This window comes from Miscanthus floridulus, chromosome 10 (genome assembly GCF_019320115.1).
Source record: "Miscanthus floridulus cultivar M001 chromosome 10, ASM1932011v1, whole genome shotgun sequence".
In the NCBI taxonomy this organism is placed as follows: Eukaryota; Viridiplantae; Streptophyta; class Magnoliopsida; order Poales; family Poaceae; genus Miscanthus; species Miscanthus floridulus.
Genome location: NC_089589.1, coordinates 6,539,152 through 6,554,843, shown reverse-complemented (window position 1 = coordinate 6,554,843; position 15,692 = coordinate 6,539,152). Strand labels below are relative to the sequence as shown.

Below are 15,692 nucleotides of genomic sequence, written 5' to 3'. Positions count from 1 at the left end.
GCTAACTGGCTCTCATTCCAAGAGTACACCAGCTCTTGACCCTCTGGGTACCCCACATCATGGAGCACTCTCCAAAGCAAGGTCGGCATGCCAAACTCGCTCAAGAAGGTGTCCATGGTGCGGTGCTCCCTCAGGGCCAACGGACGTCGAGGTGCTCTTCCTCCGGTGGACTTACGGGCGGTCTGCTTCGTGCGGGCCATCTGTAGCAAAAGTTCTTTTATTACCTTTGGGGAAACATCTTTTAGGTGGTACAACTTTTATCAAAAGGAGATAATCAATTTATAAGGGGAGGAATGCCTGACATGAATGAAATGCATAAGTAACATGATGTATGTACGTGCCATACGTTCTCACAAACTTAGGAAATAAATAATTTCTAACGACGAATTCGGTGGCATACAACGATCTCTCAATACGTAGCTAATACGTTCTACACGATAGCGTTGTTATGTACCTGCAGAAGATTCATTTCAGCCCAATTCCCAATGAATGCATAAAAGCAGTAAAGTTTTATCTACATGCTCTACACGAATCCCCAGATACGTGTACAACGGTAGTAACTACCCGAACCATCGTCCTATTGACTGGCATCGCCTCAATAGACGGAAGACCCATACATGAGATACCTTTGTAAAACATGCGTAGAACATGTAATTACTCCAGCATCATATAAGCATTCACCCTAGATCGGCGGTGTATCCGATCATGCTCTCACAACTCACACTTACCGACGCGTAGAGGCAAATGATCCATTCATTACCACTCAAACAAGTGGCACTCATACAATAGCACGCCGTATGAGCGACGAAAGAGAAATATGATGCAAGAACCCCAAGTCAGTACTTAATTAAGCCACCTAAAGTCCTTAACTGGGCATAAAGGATATGATCACTGGCACACTTTATAGTTTTTAAAATCTCGTTTTCTAAATGCCTTTTTGTTTTAAATACACTTGTGAACAGTAACACGCTAAACCATGCTCTGATACCAGCTATAACAGAACCGACCAATTATACGAAATTAAGTAAGAAAATCATCCGCCAGAGCAGACGATTTAGCAAACTTAAGCCCATATAACCCGGTAGTCCGTGAAATCAGCGAAGGATTTCAAACCATACTTCCATTCCAGCCAAGATCGTAATAAGTTTAGCGGTCACCATCACATATTACATAAAAGTTCACAGTCTCAGATACATCAGAGTTTCAACATAGTTATTACAAACCAGTTCGAATAAAAGTAGCGGAAGTCATTTGTTCAAACCACACACACAATCACGGGAGTTTAAATATAGTGCCAGCGAATGATCATCTCCAACAAAAGCATCAGACGAGACGTAAGGAATGACCATGCCCATGGTCCTAAGCATCACCCATCACAGGATAAAGGCAGTTGATACAGTAGCCGTAACACATCTGCCCATCTACAACAAGTGGGAATAAAACCCTGAGTACGAGAAAGGTACTCAGCTAGACTTACCCGACATAACCGAAAATAAGTGACACCAAGGATTATGAAGGGCTTTATAGTAGGGTAGCTGACTCATTTGCAAAAAGAAGCATTTTTAGCATTTCAAGAACCTTTCGAAAAGCATTATTGCCAAGTTAATTATTATTAACCTGTCGACTAGATTTGCACCTATACTAGAGTAAACATGTGATTAAGCAGATAATGATAACCAATGATCATTAAACAACTTCCATACTGTCATATTCATTATAACTGTCCAAGTGTTCCATAACATTTACTACGATGAAGTAACTCAAGTCAAGTGCTCACTATCCAGGAGCGATGGCGATTCGAATCGATTCCTAACCAGCTGGTGAGTTATTCCTTACACAAACCTCACTCACCCGCTAAAGTGAGATATTGATCACCGAGTCAACTTTCCAGGAATCTCGAGTTTGCCAGGAACCACATGTACCCGGGGGCCGACCGACTGCACTTTGGTCTTATCATCCCGCCCCCGTGTCCTACCACACCTGCTTCGGCACAGTGCGTTGCGGGCAATCTACTCGGCCCGAAAAATCTCCCAGCTTCGCGGTCAGAAGGTACTTTATCCAGCCAGCTAAATGTAAGGCATGCATTCAACATGACTCGAGGCCCAACAACGGTCGGTCCTTAATCGACACAGACGGAAAGCACTACAGTCCAAAACTCTGCAAGTCTCCGTCCGGTCTCAACTTCATTTAACACTTAGTTATACCATGACTTCATAGTCATCCAAGCAGATCCAGGTAACCACCTATAGCTCGCAGGTGACAGGAAATCACCCGACTTCTACCGGTCTAAGCCAGCTAAGCATTGACTCGACTGCGGATACCCGGGTAACAAGGATATAGTATAACAAAGGTAAACAAGGTATAATGCAGCAACGGTTGCAAACAACTCCTGAATGTAATGCATCAATTAAAGTAAAGCATTTAATTAAATCATTGCAAACCGGGAGAAAAATGCTCCGGGGCTTGCCTCTCTCGAAGGAGCTCGGACGGTGATCGGGGCACTCCGGAAGTTCCTCAACGTCCTCCTCGTCGGCTTCTGGCACTTCCTGCGGCTGCACCTCGAACTGCTCCTCGGGCTCCTCGGGTATGACGACTGGGTTCTCGGTTTGCGATCCTGTATGATGCAATGCGCGTAAGTGCTTATGCAAACGGTGCATCGAAGGAGATGAATGCAATGGATATGTTTAAATGCAAGGTAGTCAACATCATCCAAGAAACTATACTACAAGCACATGTCATCTACTGCATTCTCTTCTACTACTAATATGTTAAGTCAACATATCTTATGAAATGCCTCAAAGATACACCAAAGCTATTATTATTAACTAACCTTGTATTAAAGAGGATTATTTTATTTCCTTTTAATTAGGGCTACAACAGCAATCTCTATTTCTGGTGCTTATAAAAATCTGAGAAAATTACAGTAGCATGGTACTACTCTAAGTAGACTACCATCACATTTTCATGATATTTGAATGAGTGGATTAGCCTACACAAAAATCACAAACTATGGCATGATTTTGTACATAAAAATACTTTGAACTATGAAAAGTGTCAAACAACAGAATTAATATTTTTCCTAGGTTCTTCATAGCATACAATGACTGTACAAAAATTATCACATGCATGTTTTATACAAAGTTTGCTCTCTAGCAAGAATAACAAAAATCAGCCATTAAAGGTACTTGAACTACACCTCCAAAGTTTTCCACAGCACATGCATGAAACATATTTTTCCTAGGAAGTACATGACATAAGAAGATTAACAAACTTGGAATCATATTTTTCTGAAGACTATAGATTTTTCTACATATTTTTCAAGTTATCAGCAATATACATGATTAAATAAAATCCTACAGAAAAGTATCCCAAAAATGACATGCAATAATTTTCCCAAGTAGATCTGATGATAAGGAACCTAGCAAAATTTGTTTCAACAAATTTGGAGCAAATTTGAGTACCCAAACATTTTTCAAACCATTTCAAATTTCAAATAATAAAGAATAAATGGAAATCAAATCACTTAAAAGTTACTGGGCCAGCCCGCTGGAAATCAGCTGGCCCACGGCCGTTTTCGGCCTGCGTAGCCCGAGCGCGAGGGATGGGAGGACGGCCCAAGCAGGGCTGTCAGCCCACTGCCGCTCGGCCTGGCCGGCCCGGCTGAGGCAGAGGCCTCACCGGTGTGCGCGCTGGCGCGGCGGCGCGGCTCGGCCACGAGGCCGGCGGCCATCTCCGGCCACGGCAGGGCGAGCTGGCGAGCGCACGGGATGTGCGAGGAGACGGCGAGTGCGGTAGGGTAGCTAGGCTAGGCTGGAGAGGAGAAGGAAGACGACTTCCATGGCGGCCTGAGCACGGCGGCGCCATGGCCGTCGGTGGCGAGGCGCGGGGAGGCTCACCCTCAGCTCGGAAGGCGGCGCAAGCTCAAGCGCGACTTGAAGGAGGGCGAGGCGGAGTTGCGGGCGGGAGGAATCGGGGAATGGCGCGGTGGTGCGGGAGCTCGACGCCGGCGGAGCTGCGGGCGCGGCGAGGGCAGAGCTAGGGCTCTCGGCTCTGGAGGAGAAAGAAGGCAGCTCGGGCGGGAGTGAGCGAGCGCACGGGCACCAGCAGGTGTAGGCGGGCGCGTGGGTGCGGGGTCAGGCCGTGGCTGCCGCGCGGCGGGCGACGCCGGCACATGGTCGCCACGCGGCGGGAGTTCTCTGCCGCGGTCGTGGCGTGGCGCGGCGACTGGCGCGGCTCGCGGGAGAAGGAGCTAGCGCGCGGGGCTAGGCTGGGCCGAGGCGAGGTGGGCTGGCACGGGAGGCGCGCTGCTGCGGGCAGCTTCGCTGGCACGCTAGGCCGGCTTCGGCAGGCGGGCCAGAAGCGAGGCGGCGGCCCGATAAGGAGGGAAAAACCTTTTTCATATATATTTTCAATGAATTTTTACATGCTATCTTTCAAACATTATTTTGAGTAAGAAAATGACCTCTTTTGAAAATGTACCAAAAATGAAAGTTGTTTAGAATTTAATTCTCTACAACTTTGCTTTTATGACCAAAGCCAAATTCTTTCTAGATTTTGAATTGTAACACCAAAGTCCACGTTTAGCTCAAAACCCTAATTTTTGGAATTTATTTTTGAAGCCAAATTTTGAATTAATTTGAATACAAACATTGCTCCAAAAATTGAACTAAACATTGCTAGATGATTTACAATAGTAGCCAATCATGTTTTACTAACCTAGCAAGAAAAATTCAGGGCAAAACAATTCTTAAACAGGTGTATGCAACATTCAGGTTTCACACATGTTTCAGATGTTTCAAAACAATGTTTCAATTAGTATTCACATGATGAAGCATGTATGATTTGAATGCTTGATGATGCATGATATGCGTGATTTGCAGTGCCTAAATGTAGGCATAACACCGGGGTGTTACAGTGGGCCGGGTTGTTTTCTCGCTGGACTTAGAGCACATTGTAGGGGCGGTTCAATCTAAAACCGCCCCTATAAAAAAAGGAGGTGTTGCAAAAAAATCATTTTTTAGTAGTGAGTGAAGGTCGCAACTGGTTCGGATTGATGTGCTTGTCTTTGGCTCTTAGCGCTGGTGGTGGCTCAAATAAAACGTGAGACCTCCTCTCCCTCCAAAACCACAGATATCTAGGTTATTGCTTTTTTATTTGACCAAGCCAGGTCTACCTAGCTGGGCATGTGAATTTGAGTAGGTTGGGACTTTGTCTATCCTTCGCTGCAGGTGGGATTACATTCAGGTTGGCAACACAATATTGGAGGACATGGACCAGAAGTAGGCATTCACAAAGGGGCTACAAACTTGGGCTAGATGGATTGATGGCAACCTTAACCTAACCTACACCCAAGTCTTCTTCCAGGGATTCTCTCACTCCTACCGGAAGTATGAATGTACTTTTCCTGCAATGGCACTGCACTCTACACAATTGTCCTTGTAAACAAATAGGGATTTTCTAATTTTTTTACAAGAGTTAGCAAGGTGACAACCATGCTTGCAGGAGCGAAGAATGGGGTGCGCCATGGGGTAAGATGTGTGAGAGAGAGAGATAGCTGTTGAACAACATGACTGCATACCACGGCGAGCCAAATCCACAAGATGCGATTGTGAGGCGAATCCTAGCGAGTATGACGAAGCCTGTGCATCTTCTCGACACCATCTTCGTGTCACAACTAAGGAAGGACGGGCACACCACAAAGTATAATGGCAACAACTTCAGCACCGACTACACCCACTGGTGCATCTTCGGTATCCCAGACACATGGAACGTCATCTTCTACGCTGCACTCACTGGCCAGTCATCAAAGTACTAAGCTAGAATGTAGTTGGACAACGAATATTTATGTATTGGATTAATATGATTGATCTGCTAGAGTAAAAATATCTCAACGGTGTTATTTTAATTGGTTCATTGCTATGCATGATGCATGTATTCATATCAATGGTGCATCCAAGTTATGTGGCATTGATCATTTCATATGTGAAACATAGCAGGGTACGCTGTATCCAAGTTTTGTGCAATTCACCATTTCACACAAGTGACTAAATTTGTCAATACCATTACATGTGATTCTTTGCCTTAGAACACCATACAAATTTTAATATTAATTTCTATGATTTGAGAGATACATGATATGATATATTATTTTTCACTCCATTGAATTGGGCTCCACATGTCAGCGACCCATCCCCTATCTTCTTCCTCTCCATGTTTTTGTGCCTATAGCTCGATGTGAGGTGCCACATGGCTACACCATCTTCCTTGCTCTAGCAACACTCATATTTCACCGCCTAACGCACATGGGACTACTGTTCTGGCATGCACCCTTTGATCTAGTTCTGTTGGCTCTGATATAGCTACAACGGCTATGTTCTTCAACTACATGTATCATCATTTCTCTACTCTATACCATTAGTGTCCCTTTTAATAATGGTGCCCACCTCCGCCTCTGCCTCCACCTCCACTGTGCCTACCCTACCTCGACCATTGATGTAGGTGCAAGAACAAGAGGACGAACAAGATAGTAAGGAGGATGGAGCTAACATGCAAGCTCTACTTTATTGGAGGGCAAAAAGGACATTCACTGTCACGTCTCTCTCCTAGGATTAGAGAAATTAATGTTATGATCATTGTTGTGTCCTATGTTAAATGACTGTGATCTTGTAATCGTATCCGATAAATCTATCTATTTGCAAAAAAAAATACAAATAAGAACTTGTGGTCACCCTCATTCTTTTTTTCCTTCCTCTATTGTTTACTTTATGTCTCGTCTTCCTAGTTCTTTGCACCTTCTTGGCCACTTACACTATCTAGGTAATACCCCAATAGTATAGACGAGCAATAGCCATGATGCAAGGGAATTTTAGAATTAGTGGAATTTATTGCATTCTACTTTTATGATGGAAATTATTTTAAGAAAATTTTGATTTTATTTGAATTTGATTTTTTTTCATATAGATGTTTAATAAGATGAATGGGTATGGTAAAGGAATCTATGGCTTGTAAACTGGGCAGCTTTTGGACCTGTACTCTCGAGTTTAAGTTCTTGACTTACATGGACATGGGTACTCGCATTTTTTCTAGATTTTTTTCAGCATTTAACTGCACTGTTCTTTCATGGTAAGTAATGTGTGTATCGACGGTGAGACATATGTGTTGCCGATCCAATCCTTCGTAGGTGCTCACTGGAATAAGGTGTATACACATGTGTTTACAGTACTTTATAGAGATGAATGACCGTATATGTATGTAGATAGCTGCTTGTGTACTTAGTTTTCTAAAGAAACATCTATGGGTTGATCATGAAGTATCTCATGCGCATGTTGGAGATGGGAAGTTGAAACCTCAATTGGAATAGTGTTTTTTTGGGTTCTTTCTTTCTTTCTACAATATAAAATCCAATATGATCCTAGCAGCACCGGCTACAACACATGGTACATCCCTCCGTAAGTAAAATTACTAATTGCCAGAGTTGACTTTTACTATTCCTAGTTTGACAAGTGTTTGTTAGTGAATGAATCCCTATTAAACCCGTATAAATATTTAATTGCTACTATCCACTAATATTTTTTTTGTATTTAACTAAGTATTTCAGAACTTATTATGTGAAGTTTTTAACAGTGTAACTATATGGGCAGCGGCGGATCTAGAAAATATTTCAGGGGAGCTGAACAACACTGCTGCTCGATCTTAAGTCTCAGTCCCCCCTACACCATAGTTTGCCTAAAAATTTATGAGGGCTCCACAAGAGGTTCCACTGTTTTAGTATGGGTAGGGGAGCTTGAGCCCCTCGCCCTCACCGTTGGATCCGCCCCTGTATATGGGTGTGTGAATTACGTACCAGAGTAGGAGTACTGAAAACAGAGGAAATCGCTGTATGGACTGCAGACATCTCCAGAGGAGTGGCGTTGCGTCATTGCGTGCAGAAGATGCCAAGCTGGCCTTTCCTTCTTGTTCTTGGTCTTACCGGCAGACACGGAGGTAGGAGGGTGGATGCGGGCCCCTTTGGGTTTCAGCGTGCGCCGCCGGCCCAAAAACCAGCGGCTGCCCCACGAATCCGCGGCGGCCCACGGTAAATGCCAGACGCGCCTTGGCCTGTACTCCAAGCAACGACCGCGCATGCGAAACGTGCAGGCCCTGTTCCTGTGTCTAGCGCCGTGTACGACCGCTAGCTGTACGACCGTGTACGACGCGACCACAAAACAACGGGCCACGAAACGGCGGCGCGTCGGCGCCGTGGTCTCGCATCTTCCGTTGAGTCCTGATCCTACGGTCCGGAGAAGGCTAGCCGCATCCGCTTGTGGTTGGAGTGTTTCTCTGTTTGATTGGAACCTTCTTCACTAGCCGGCCGGGGGGGCCCGGGGTCTTTCTCCTGAAGCTGCGAAGGCACGCATTTTATGTTCTGGGAATGCAAGGAACAACGGCACGGATGTGAGGGGGTGTTTAGCTAAGTGTGTCGGAAGAATGTTACATGGGATATTCGGATACCAATAAAAAAATAAATTACATAATCCGTCAGTATCTAATTCAACAGTACGATAATAAAATATAAATATTTCAAATGATGAGCAGCTAAAATGGCAAGCCTATTTACAAAGGCCCAACGATCCACCGATGTTTTTTTTCACCTATATTAAAATGATCCACCGATGGGAGAATCATGCATCCACCAACACTCAATAGCGCGTTGTAACTGTAAAACCAATTCAATCACGTCCAAAATGAAAGAGATTCCTCTGCAGCGAGCTGCTGAAGAGCAAAGATCAGAGTTAAACTGCAAATCTTGATTAGATGCCTCAACTTGCGAGTTACAGACAGAGTACAGTCACAGAAATGAAACAATGGATGGGTTCAACAAAACACAAAACAGGAGCTCGATTGTTGCTTAGTCGTCACAGGCTCACAGCGACTAGGACCGAGCAGGAAATCTTTTTACAAAAGAGTTAACAAAACAGACACGGTAAACCGCGTTCATTATTCAGTGAAGAGCGACAGAGACGTCGGGTAGTTGCAGTCCTCGAAGCTCCACAGCCCGGCCGGCGCCGGCACCTGCGCTTCTTCGGCGACGGTGGCAGCGGCAGCGGTGGTGGCACCAGCAGCTGCATTCCCGCCCTCCATGTAGGGGATGCCGAGGAAGTTCATGTAGTTCTCGTAGGCCATCAGCTCCTCGAACAGCTTCTTGACCTCGTCGGACACCTGTGCCTGCGCCTCCACCTTGGGCGCCGGGAGAACGGCCGGGGCCTGCAGTGCAGCAGCAGCAGCCCCAGGCGACGCGGCCGTCGGCACGGTGACGCCGCTGGAGGAGGTGTCGTTGGGGAAGTTGACCTTGGCTTTGGCGCCCCTGATGCGCCTGGCGGCGCGGTCGTACGCGCGCGCGGCGGCCTCGGCGGTGGGGTACGTGCCGAGCCAGACGCGGACGCCCTTCACGGGGTCGCGGATCTCCGCCGCCCACTTGCCCCACGGCCGCTGCCGGATGCCGCGGTACTGGTTCTTGCGGCCACGCTTCGCCTTCTTCGCGCGCGGCGCTGCACGGGAACAACAGTCGGCAGCAGAGCGTCACTCACACACACCATTGACCGTTTGCAGTTCGCTGGATGGATGGCGTGTTGTCGCCGGGAGAAAATGAAGGAAGAAACAGAGCAAGACGGAACGGAAGCAGAGCTGCTTACCTCCCTCAGGGGCAGGGGTGTGCGAGGCGTGAGAATACTCAGCGTCGGCTTCGGAATCAGGCCAGAAGTCGGCGGCGGACACCCGGCGCCGCGCCGGGATGTAGTCGAAGATGATTGCACCGCCGCACATGGATTCCTCGAGTAACTTGGAAGGGGAAAGGTTCTTGGTTGAGTGCTTGAGGGAGGATAGGATCGAAGTGTGGAGTGGAAACTATGGGAGTCGGCGGGAGCGTGTTTTCCGCGGACGCTGGATTTGGTTCGGCGGTATGAGACGGCCGACGGTGTATTTATACAGCTTCGAGTTGTGGGCGCGGAGGGGCCGTTGACCTGGGTGGGTGGACCGGAAGTGCAAGGCTGGTGCCCCCGAGCTGGAACCCAAACAGAGGAGACAAAGCTTCTTCTTCTTCTTCTTTTGCGAGCAAGGCATTAAACCATTGACGTGATTATGGTCCCAAATTAACCAATCTAGCTGCTCCGGGCAATAGCGTTAGATGGTTCAGAAGCATTATGCCATTGTCCATCTCCCATCCGTCCGATTTGATATGCTTTAACGTCCAAAATTCCTACTGCAACATGTGTGTGTGTGTGTGTGTGTGTGTGTGTGTGTGTGTGTGTGTATAATCCAAATGGCAAGGGTGTGAATTATGCATGGTAGATTCGACGGGATTTTTTATAATTTGATTGATCTGCATTTTGGTGTGGCCTGCAGACTTGATGTGGCCAATCCTGTAATAAAAAATGACATCCTGCCTTAGTGTGAACTCACTAACATATACTCCTATGACAAGATTACGTAGTGATAGTCCATTCAAGACGAACTAGGGTACTATTTTTAGAAAATGGAAAGTTCATGGATTCAAACCCTTTAAACAAAGAGGCATCAGTCCATAAGACTACAAAACGGGAAGGAAATAAAAGAGTCGTCAATATTGAACAGAACAAATCCTAACACAGTAAAACGTTCACCATGGAAAGCAAAGAATTGCATTCATCTTATTTCTATAATAAGTTGGCACACTAAAATTAATCACTAGTTTATGGTCTTCTTGAGAACACATGGTTGCTATGTGCCTATATTGTGAGTGATGAGTGATATCCAGAAAACAATCAGTGTTTTGGTTAAGTGTGTGTGGGAATAACCGATGCGTGAGTTAGTGTATGCAACATGTCTCTTGCTTCGTCGACGTGCAGGTGTTGAACGTGTCATGGCGGTCGACGGCAATGAAGAAGGTCAAGTGAGAGTCCGTGCATGATGGACCGAGAGCGGTAAAGGACGGGCGCGAAGGCTTGGACCGAGAGACCGAGGGCCGGAGGATGGACTGTGGACGGCTAGCACTTGGGCACGCCTACAAGAAAATGTACATGCGAGGATAGTGACGGAGACGACGATTGAACCAAGTCAAGGTGGGCACACGAGCACTTGGTGATCAGCCATTCAAGGACAAGCAGGATACGCGTCAACATAGTGGACAAGATGTAGGGGTTACATGACTCCAATGGGTTTTAACGTTTTTTGCCTCAAAACCATGGGTGTCGGGTTTGCCCGTTTGAACCTTAAAATCGAAGAGTGGCGACGTCATGGAGCATGCATCGAGGCGAAGCAAAGTTGTGAAAATGTTGCACCCGAGACCATTAGATGCGCAAGGAAAGATTTGGACGGCTTTAACCCTGGGGGATGAGCAAGTGGTGATTAACTCTCTTAGTGGGATCTATCATGTACAGATAAATTCATGGTTCGTTATTAATCCAGTTTATTTCAAAAATTTTGAGTTCATCTTGATCTACTTTCCGTTTTTCTATTTCAGGCTATTTTCGTGGAACTTCATTCTTAGTTTTTCTTCCTGTGATATTGGTTAGGCTTTTTTTAGGGAATCAGTGCTAGCACATGTGAAGAGGTAGCTCCATCTTCAATATGATCAAATCCCTCACGAGCACCTTAAACCAATGGGTTTTTTTTTTCTCCCAAAATTCCTCCTCTACGTTTTCCCAGTTTGCTAAAATTGGTGTTTTAAAACTAAATCTTTTGGGGCGTGTATGGCTAAGTTAGATAGCACGTCTTGCTATGAGACCTTGGTTAAAATTACAGCTTGTCTGAATTTGATTATACCCTTTTTCAGTCTCTATCAGTGTCGTGCTCGAGAAGCTGCACTCTGTTAGCGTTTTGCCGTTTTGGCCGCACCGGATCCTTCATTTTAAGCGTTTGGGCCTCACCGGACCTTTCTGTTTTAGCAGCTCCCTGCTTCTGTTTGTCCGAACTTTTTTTTTTTTGGCCAGCACCGTAATATCCGGTGCCTTTATCTTGTGATCGCAATTGCAACAAGTGCAAGCCTGTTTCTATTCAGCAATAACAGTTCCATGGCAAAGCTTCTGGTGCCAGCCATGCGACTTTCATTCAAAGTAGTTTTCGCCCATGCACAAAGTACATTGATGACCACATATTCAGATTGAGAGGATCAAGATGCCTAAAAAAGAATAAATTAGGTTAATTCTAAAATACTTTGCAATAATTAAACCCTACACTTAGCCCACTTCACCTCTTGTGCCTAGAATATGATTTTATTGATCTACCGCATAAAAGTTTAGCACCCTAAGTTTCAATCCAACTCTAACATGGCTATTCTAATAATATAAAGACAAGAAATGAATTGCTCGAATGTAAATGCTTAAAGTAAAGAGAGGAGAAGAAACACGACGATATTTTACCGAGATATCGGAGAATCGTCACTCCCCACTAGTCTTCATTGGAGCACCCGCGCAAGGGTGTAGCGCCCCCTTGATCCGCGCAAGGATCAAGTGCTCTCTACGGGCTGATTCTTCGATACTCCGTCGCAGTGAATCGCCCACAACCGCTCACAACTTGAGTTGGGTCATCCACAAGCTCCACCGGATGATCACCAAACTCCCGATCACCACCAAGTCGTCTAGGTGATGGCGATCACCAAGAGTAACAAGTATGAACTCTTACTGGACCACAACAACCCTAATAAGAAGGGTGAATGCACACTTGCTACTCTTCTTGCACTAATGAGGCCTTAATCTTAGATTCTCAAATCACAATCACCTCACTAGGCTCTTGCTCTCCTAAGCACTCTCAAGGGTGTTTCTCAGCTGATCAAATGGGCAAGAGACCTCCCTTAGATGAATAAAGAAAGTATTTATATCCCCTCATTCAAAACAAACCGTTAGGAGGTTGAGTCAGCAATCTGCGAGGTGATCGGATGCTCCAGTCAATGTGACCGGATGCTCTGATCAGTTCTCCCCGCCACAGAGCCGTTAAGTTATGACCGGACTCTGACATGCGTCCGGTCACAAAAACTGCTCTCTGGATCCTTACTGATGTTGACCGGACGCTGGCACCCAGAGTCCGATCACTTCGCTGTTCAGTGTCCGGTCAGTAATCGGATCCTGACCAGCGTCTGGTCAGCACTGACCGGATACGTCCGATCAGAAAACTCTCTCTCTAGAACCTCCTTGGAGTTGACCGGACTCTGGCACCCAACGTCTGGTCACATTTCAGTCAGCGTCCGGTCGCAACCAGACGGTTCTAGTTGATCAAATGAACTGACCTAACTCACCCTTCAACGTTCGGTCACTACCAGACCAGCGTTTAGTCAGTCATTTGACCCTCCATTCACTTTCAACTTAAAATCATATGTGAATAAAGTTTGCTCCAATTGATCTTAGGGCTACTCCGGAGCTACCTAGTGCTAGATTTGACAAGTGTGCACCACATCTAACTCACTAGACTCACCTAAGTCAAGCTAATAGTTCATACCCCCCCCCTTAATAGTACGGCCAAAGGAAAAATAAAGTCCTAAACTACTCTAAGTGTCTCTTTAACTCCAAACGACACTTAGAACTAGTCCATCATTAACCTTATCGTCCATCATTTGAAAATCAAAACGATTTCCATCGTAGAGGCATGAAAACCATGATTGTCCAATCAATTGCTATTACCATGACCTAACTTAATTGCCTCTGCAAAACACGCGTTAGTCATAGTAATCTCGGATTATCATTAATCATCAAAAACCAACTAGGGACCTAGATACTTTAAATCTCCCCCTTTTTGGTGATTGATGACAATACAACCTTGAGTATGTGAAAGAGATGAGGTTTTCAACATGCTTAGTTCATATAAGCTTTTGACAATAAGAGCAAAGAAGTTAGACAAGCTTATATAACCCGAGCCAATATGGTGTACTCAATAGATATGAAATAAGCATGAGTACAAGAAATAAAGCTCATTTAAATCGGAGTAAAGCGCGGAAGCAAAGCAAATGAGCATAATGAAGTGACATGACATATATATAGATCAAAGTAGAGAGCACACATGTCACATATCACATAAGTATCACACTCATACATATATAGTTCAATGCATGAAAGTGAACATAAATGCATAATAATGTATCACACATAAAAAACTAAATGTAATAAATCATAAGCTCCCCCTAGATATATCGCTCCTCCTAGATTTAACATACTCGATCTCTCTCTCTTTGGCGTCAAGCACTAAAACCTAAGGGTCTGTCGGTGGGACAGGAGCAGATGAGTCGAGCGCTGAGGTGCAGTGAACGATCTAAAACAATGTAGCATCATCCTCTGATCTGGAGCTCTGAGCTGTGAAAGCTCTAGTTTGGTTTTGGTGAATTGATGAAACCCTAAGTGCTAACCTAGTTTATCAAGTGATTATGACATAGGTAGCACACTTCAAGTAGAAGAAGCTAATGAAGATCATAACATGACAATGGTGATAGCATGGAGATGATCAAGGGCTTAAACTTGAAGAGAAGAAAGAGAAAAACAAAGCTCAAGGCAAAGGTATAACTTGTAGGAGCTATTTTGTTTGGTGATCAAGACACTTAGAGAGTGTGATCACATTTAGGTTTGATAGCCGTACTATAAGAGGGGTGTGAAACTCATATCGGAATGCGGTTATCAAAGTGCCACTAGATGCTCTAACTTATTGCATATGCATTTAGGATCTAGTGGAGTGCTAACACCCTTGATAATATTTGTGAAAATATGCTAACACATGTGCACAAGGTGGTTGTAGGGTTGAGATGGGTTTGGGTCCCTCTCATTCGGCGCTTTCGGGAAAATAAAATGTCCATTTTCTATTGCGCCGGATGCAAAATTCTTGGTGATTGGCACATTTGGGCAAGGGTGAAGAAGTTAGAGTTGAAATGGAGTTGGTCGAAATGATGCTGGCGTCGGTCTACTGATCGGACGCTGGGTCACTCAGCGACCGGACGCTGAAAGGCTGCGTCCGGTCGAGCTGTCAGACGGCACAGTAGGCTAGGGTTGAGCACCGGACGCTGGCTGCGTCCGGTCAAGTGGACCGGACGCGTCCGGTCGGAAAAAACATGCCTCGGGGAGCTTACTGGAAACGACCGGACGCTGGGGCTTCAGCGTCCGGTCAGTTTTGACCGGAGCGTCCGGTCAGCTTCATAGCCGTTGGAATCTAACGAACAGCATTTGAAGGCGATGACACGTGGCGTCCATCGGGCGACCGGACGCTGAGGGCCAGCGTCCGGTCAGTATGACCGGAGCGTCCGGTCAGAGCGCGTTTTGCCCAGTGAAGGGGTATAACGGCTCTATTTGATTGGGGCTCTATTTATAGCCCCATGGCCGGCTATGGCTCACATCTTTGGCCATTTTCATTGACATAGCAACCTTGTGAGCTAAGCCAAAGCCCTCCCACTCATCTACATCATTGATTCATCATCATAGTGAGATTGGGAGTGATCCAAGTGCATTGCTTGAGTGATTGCATCTAGAGGCACTTAGTGATCGTGTTTCGCTGCGGATTTCGCTTGTTACTCTTGGTGGTTGCCGCCACCTAGATGGCGGGAGCAGCGAGGATCGTCGAGCGGAGGTGGTGATTGTCTCCAGCTCCGATCGTGGTGATTGTGAGGGGTTCTTGACCTTTCCCCGGCGGAGCGCCAAAAGGTACTCTAGTGGATTGCTCGTGGCTTGTGTGATCCTCATCTTGTGTTGGTTGTGCGGCACCCTATA

General features: G+C 45.8%; 1 protein-coding gene across 1 annotated transcript; it reads right to left on the bottom strand.

The window, feature by feature from the left end:
- Nucleotides 1-8,767: 8,767 nt before the first annotated feature.
- Nucleotides 8,768-9,907, bottom strand: LOC136487565 (ethylene-responsive transcription factor ERF071-like). Its single transcript, XM_066484691.1, has 2 exons — nucleotides 9,672-9,907; nucleotides 8,768-9,527 (listed from the first exon to the last, which is right to left on the bottom strand). The coding sequence occupies exons 1-2, from the start codon at nucleotides 9,799-9,801 to the stop codon at nucleotides 8,977-8,979; spliced, it is 681 nt and encodes a 226-aa protein (XP_066340788.1). The 5' UTR covers nucleotides 9,802-9,907; the 3' UTR covers nucleotides 8,768-8,976.
- Nucleotides 9,908-15,692: the final 5,785 nt, after the last annotated feature.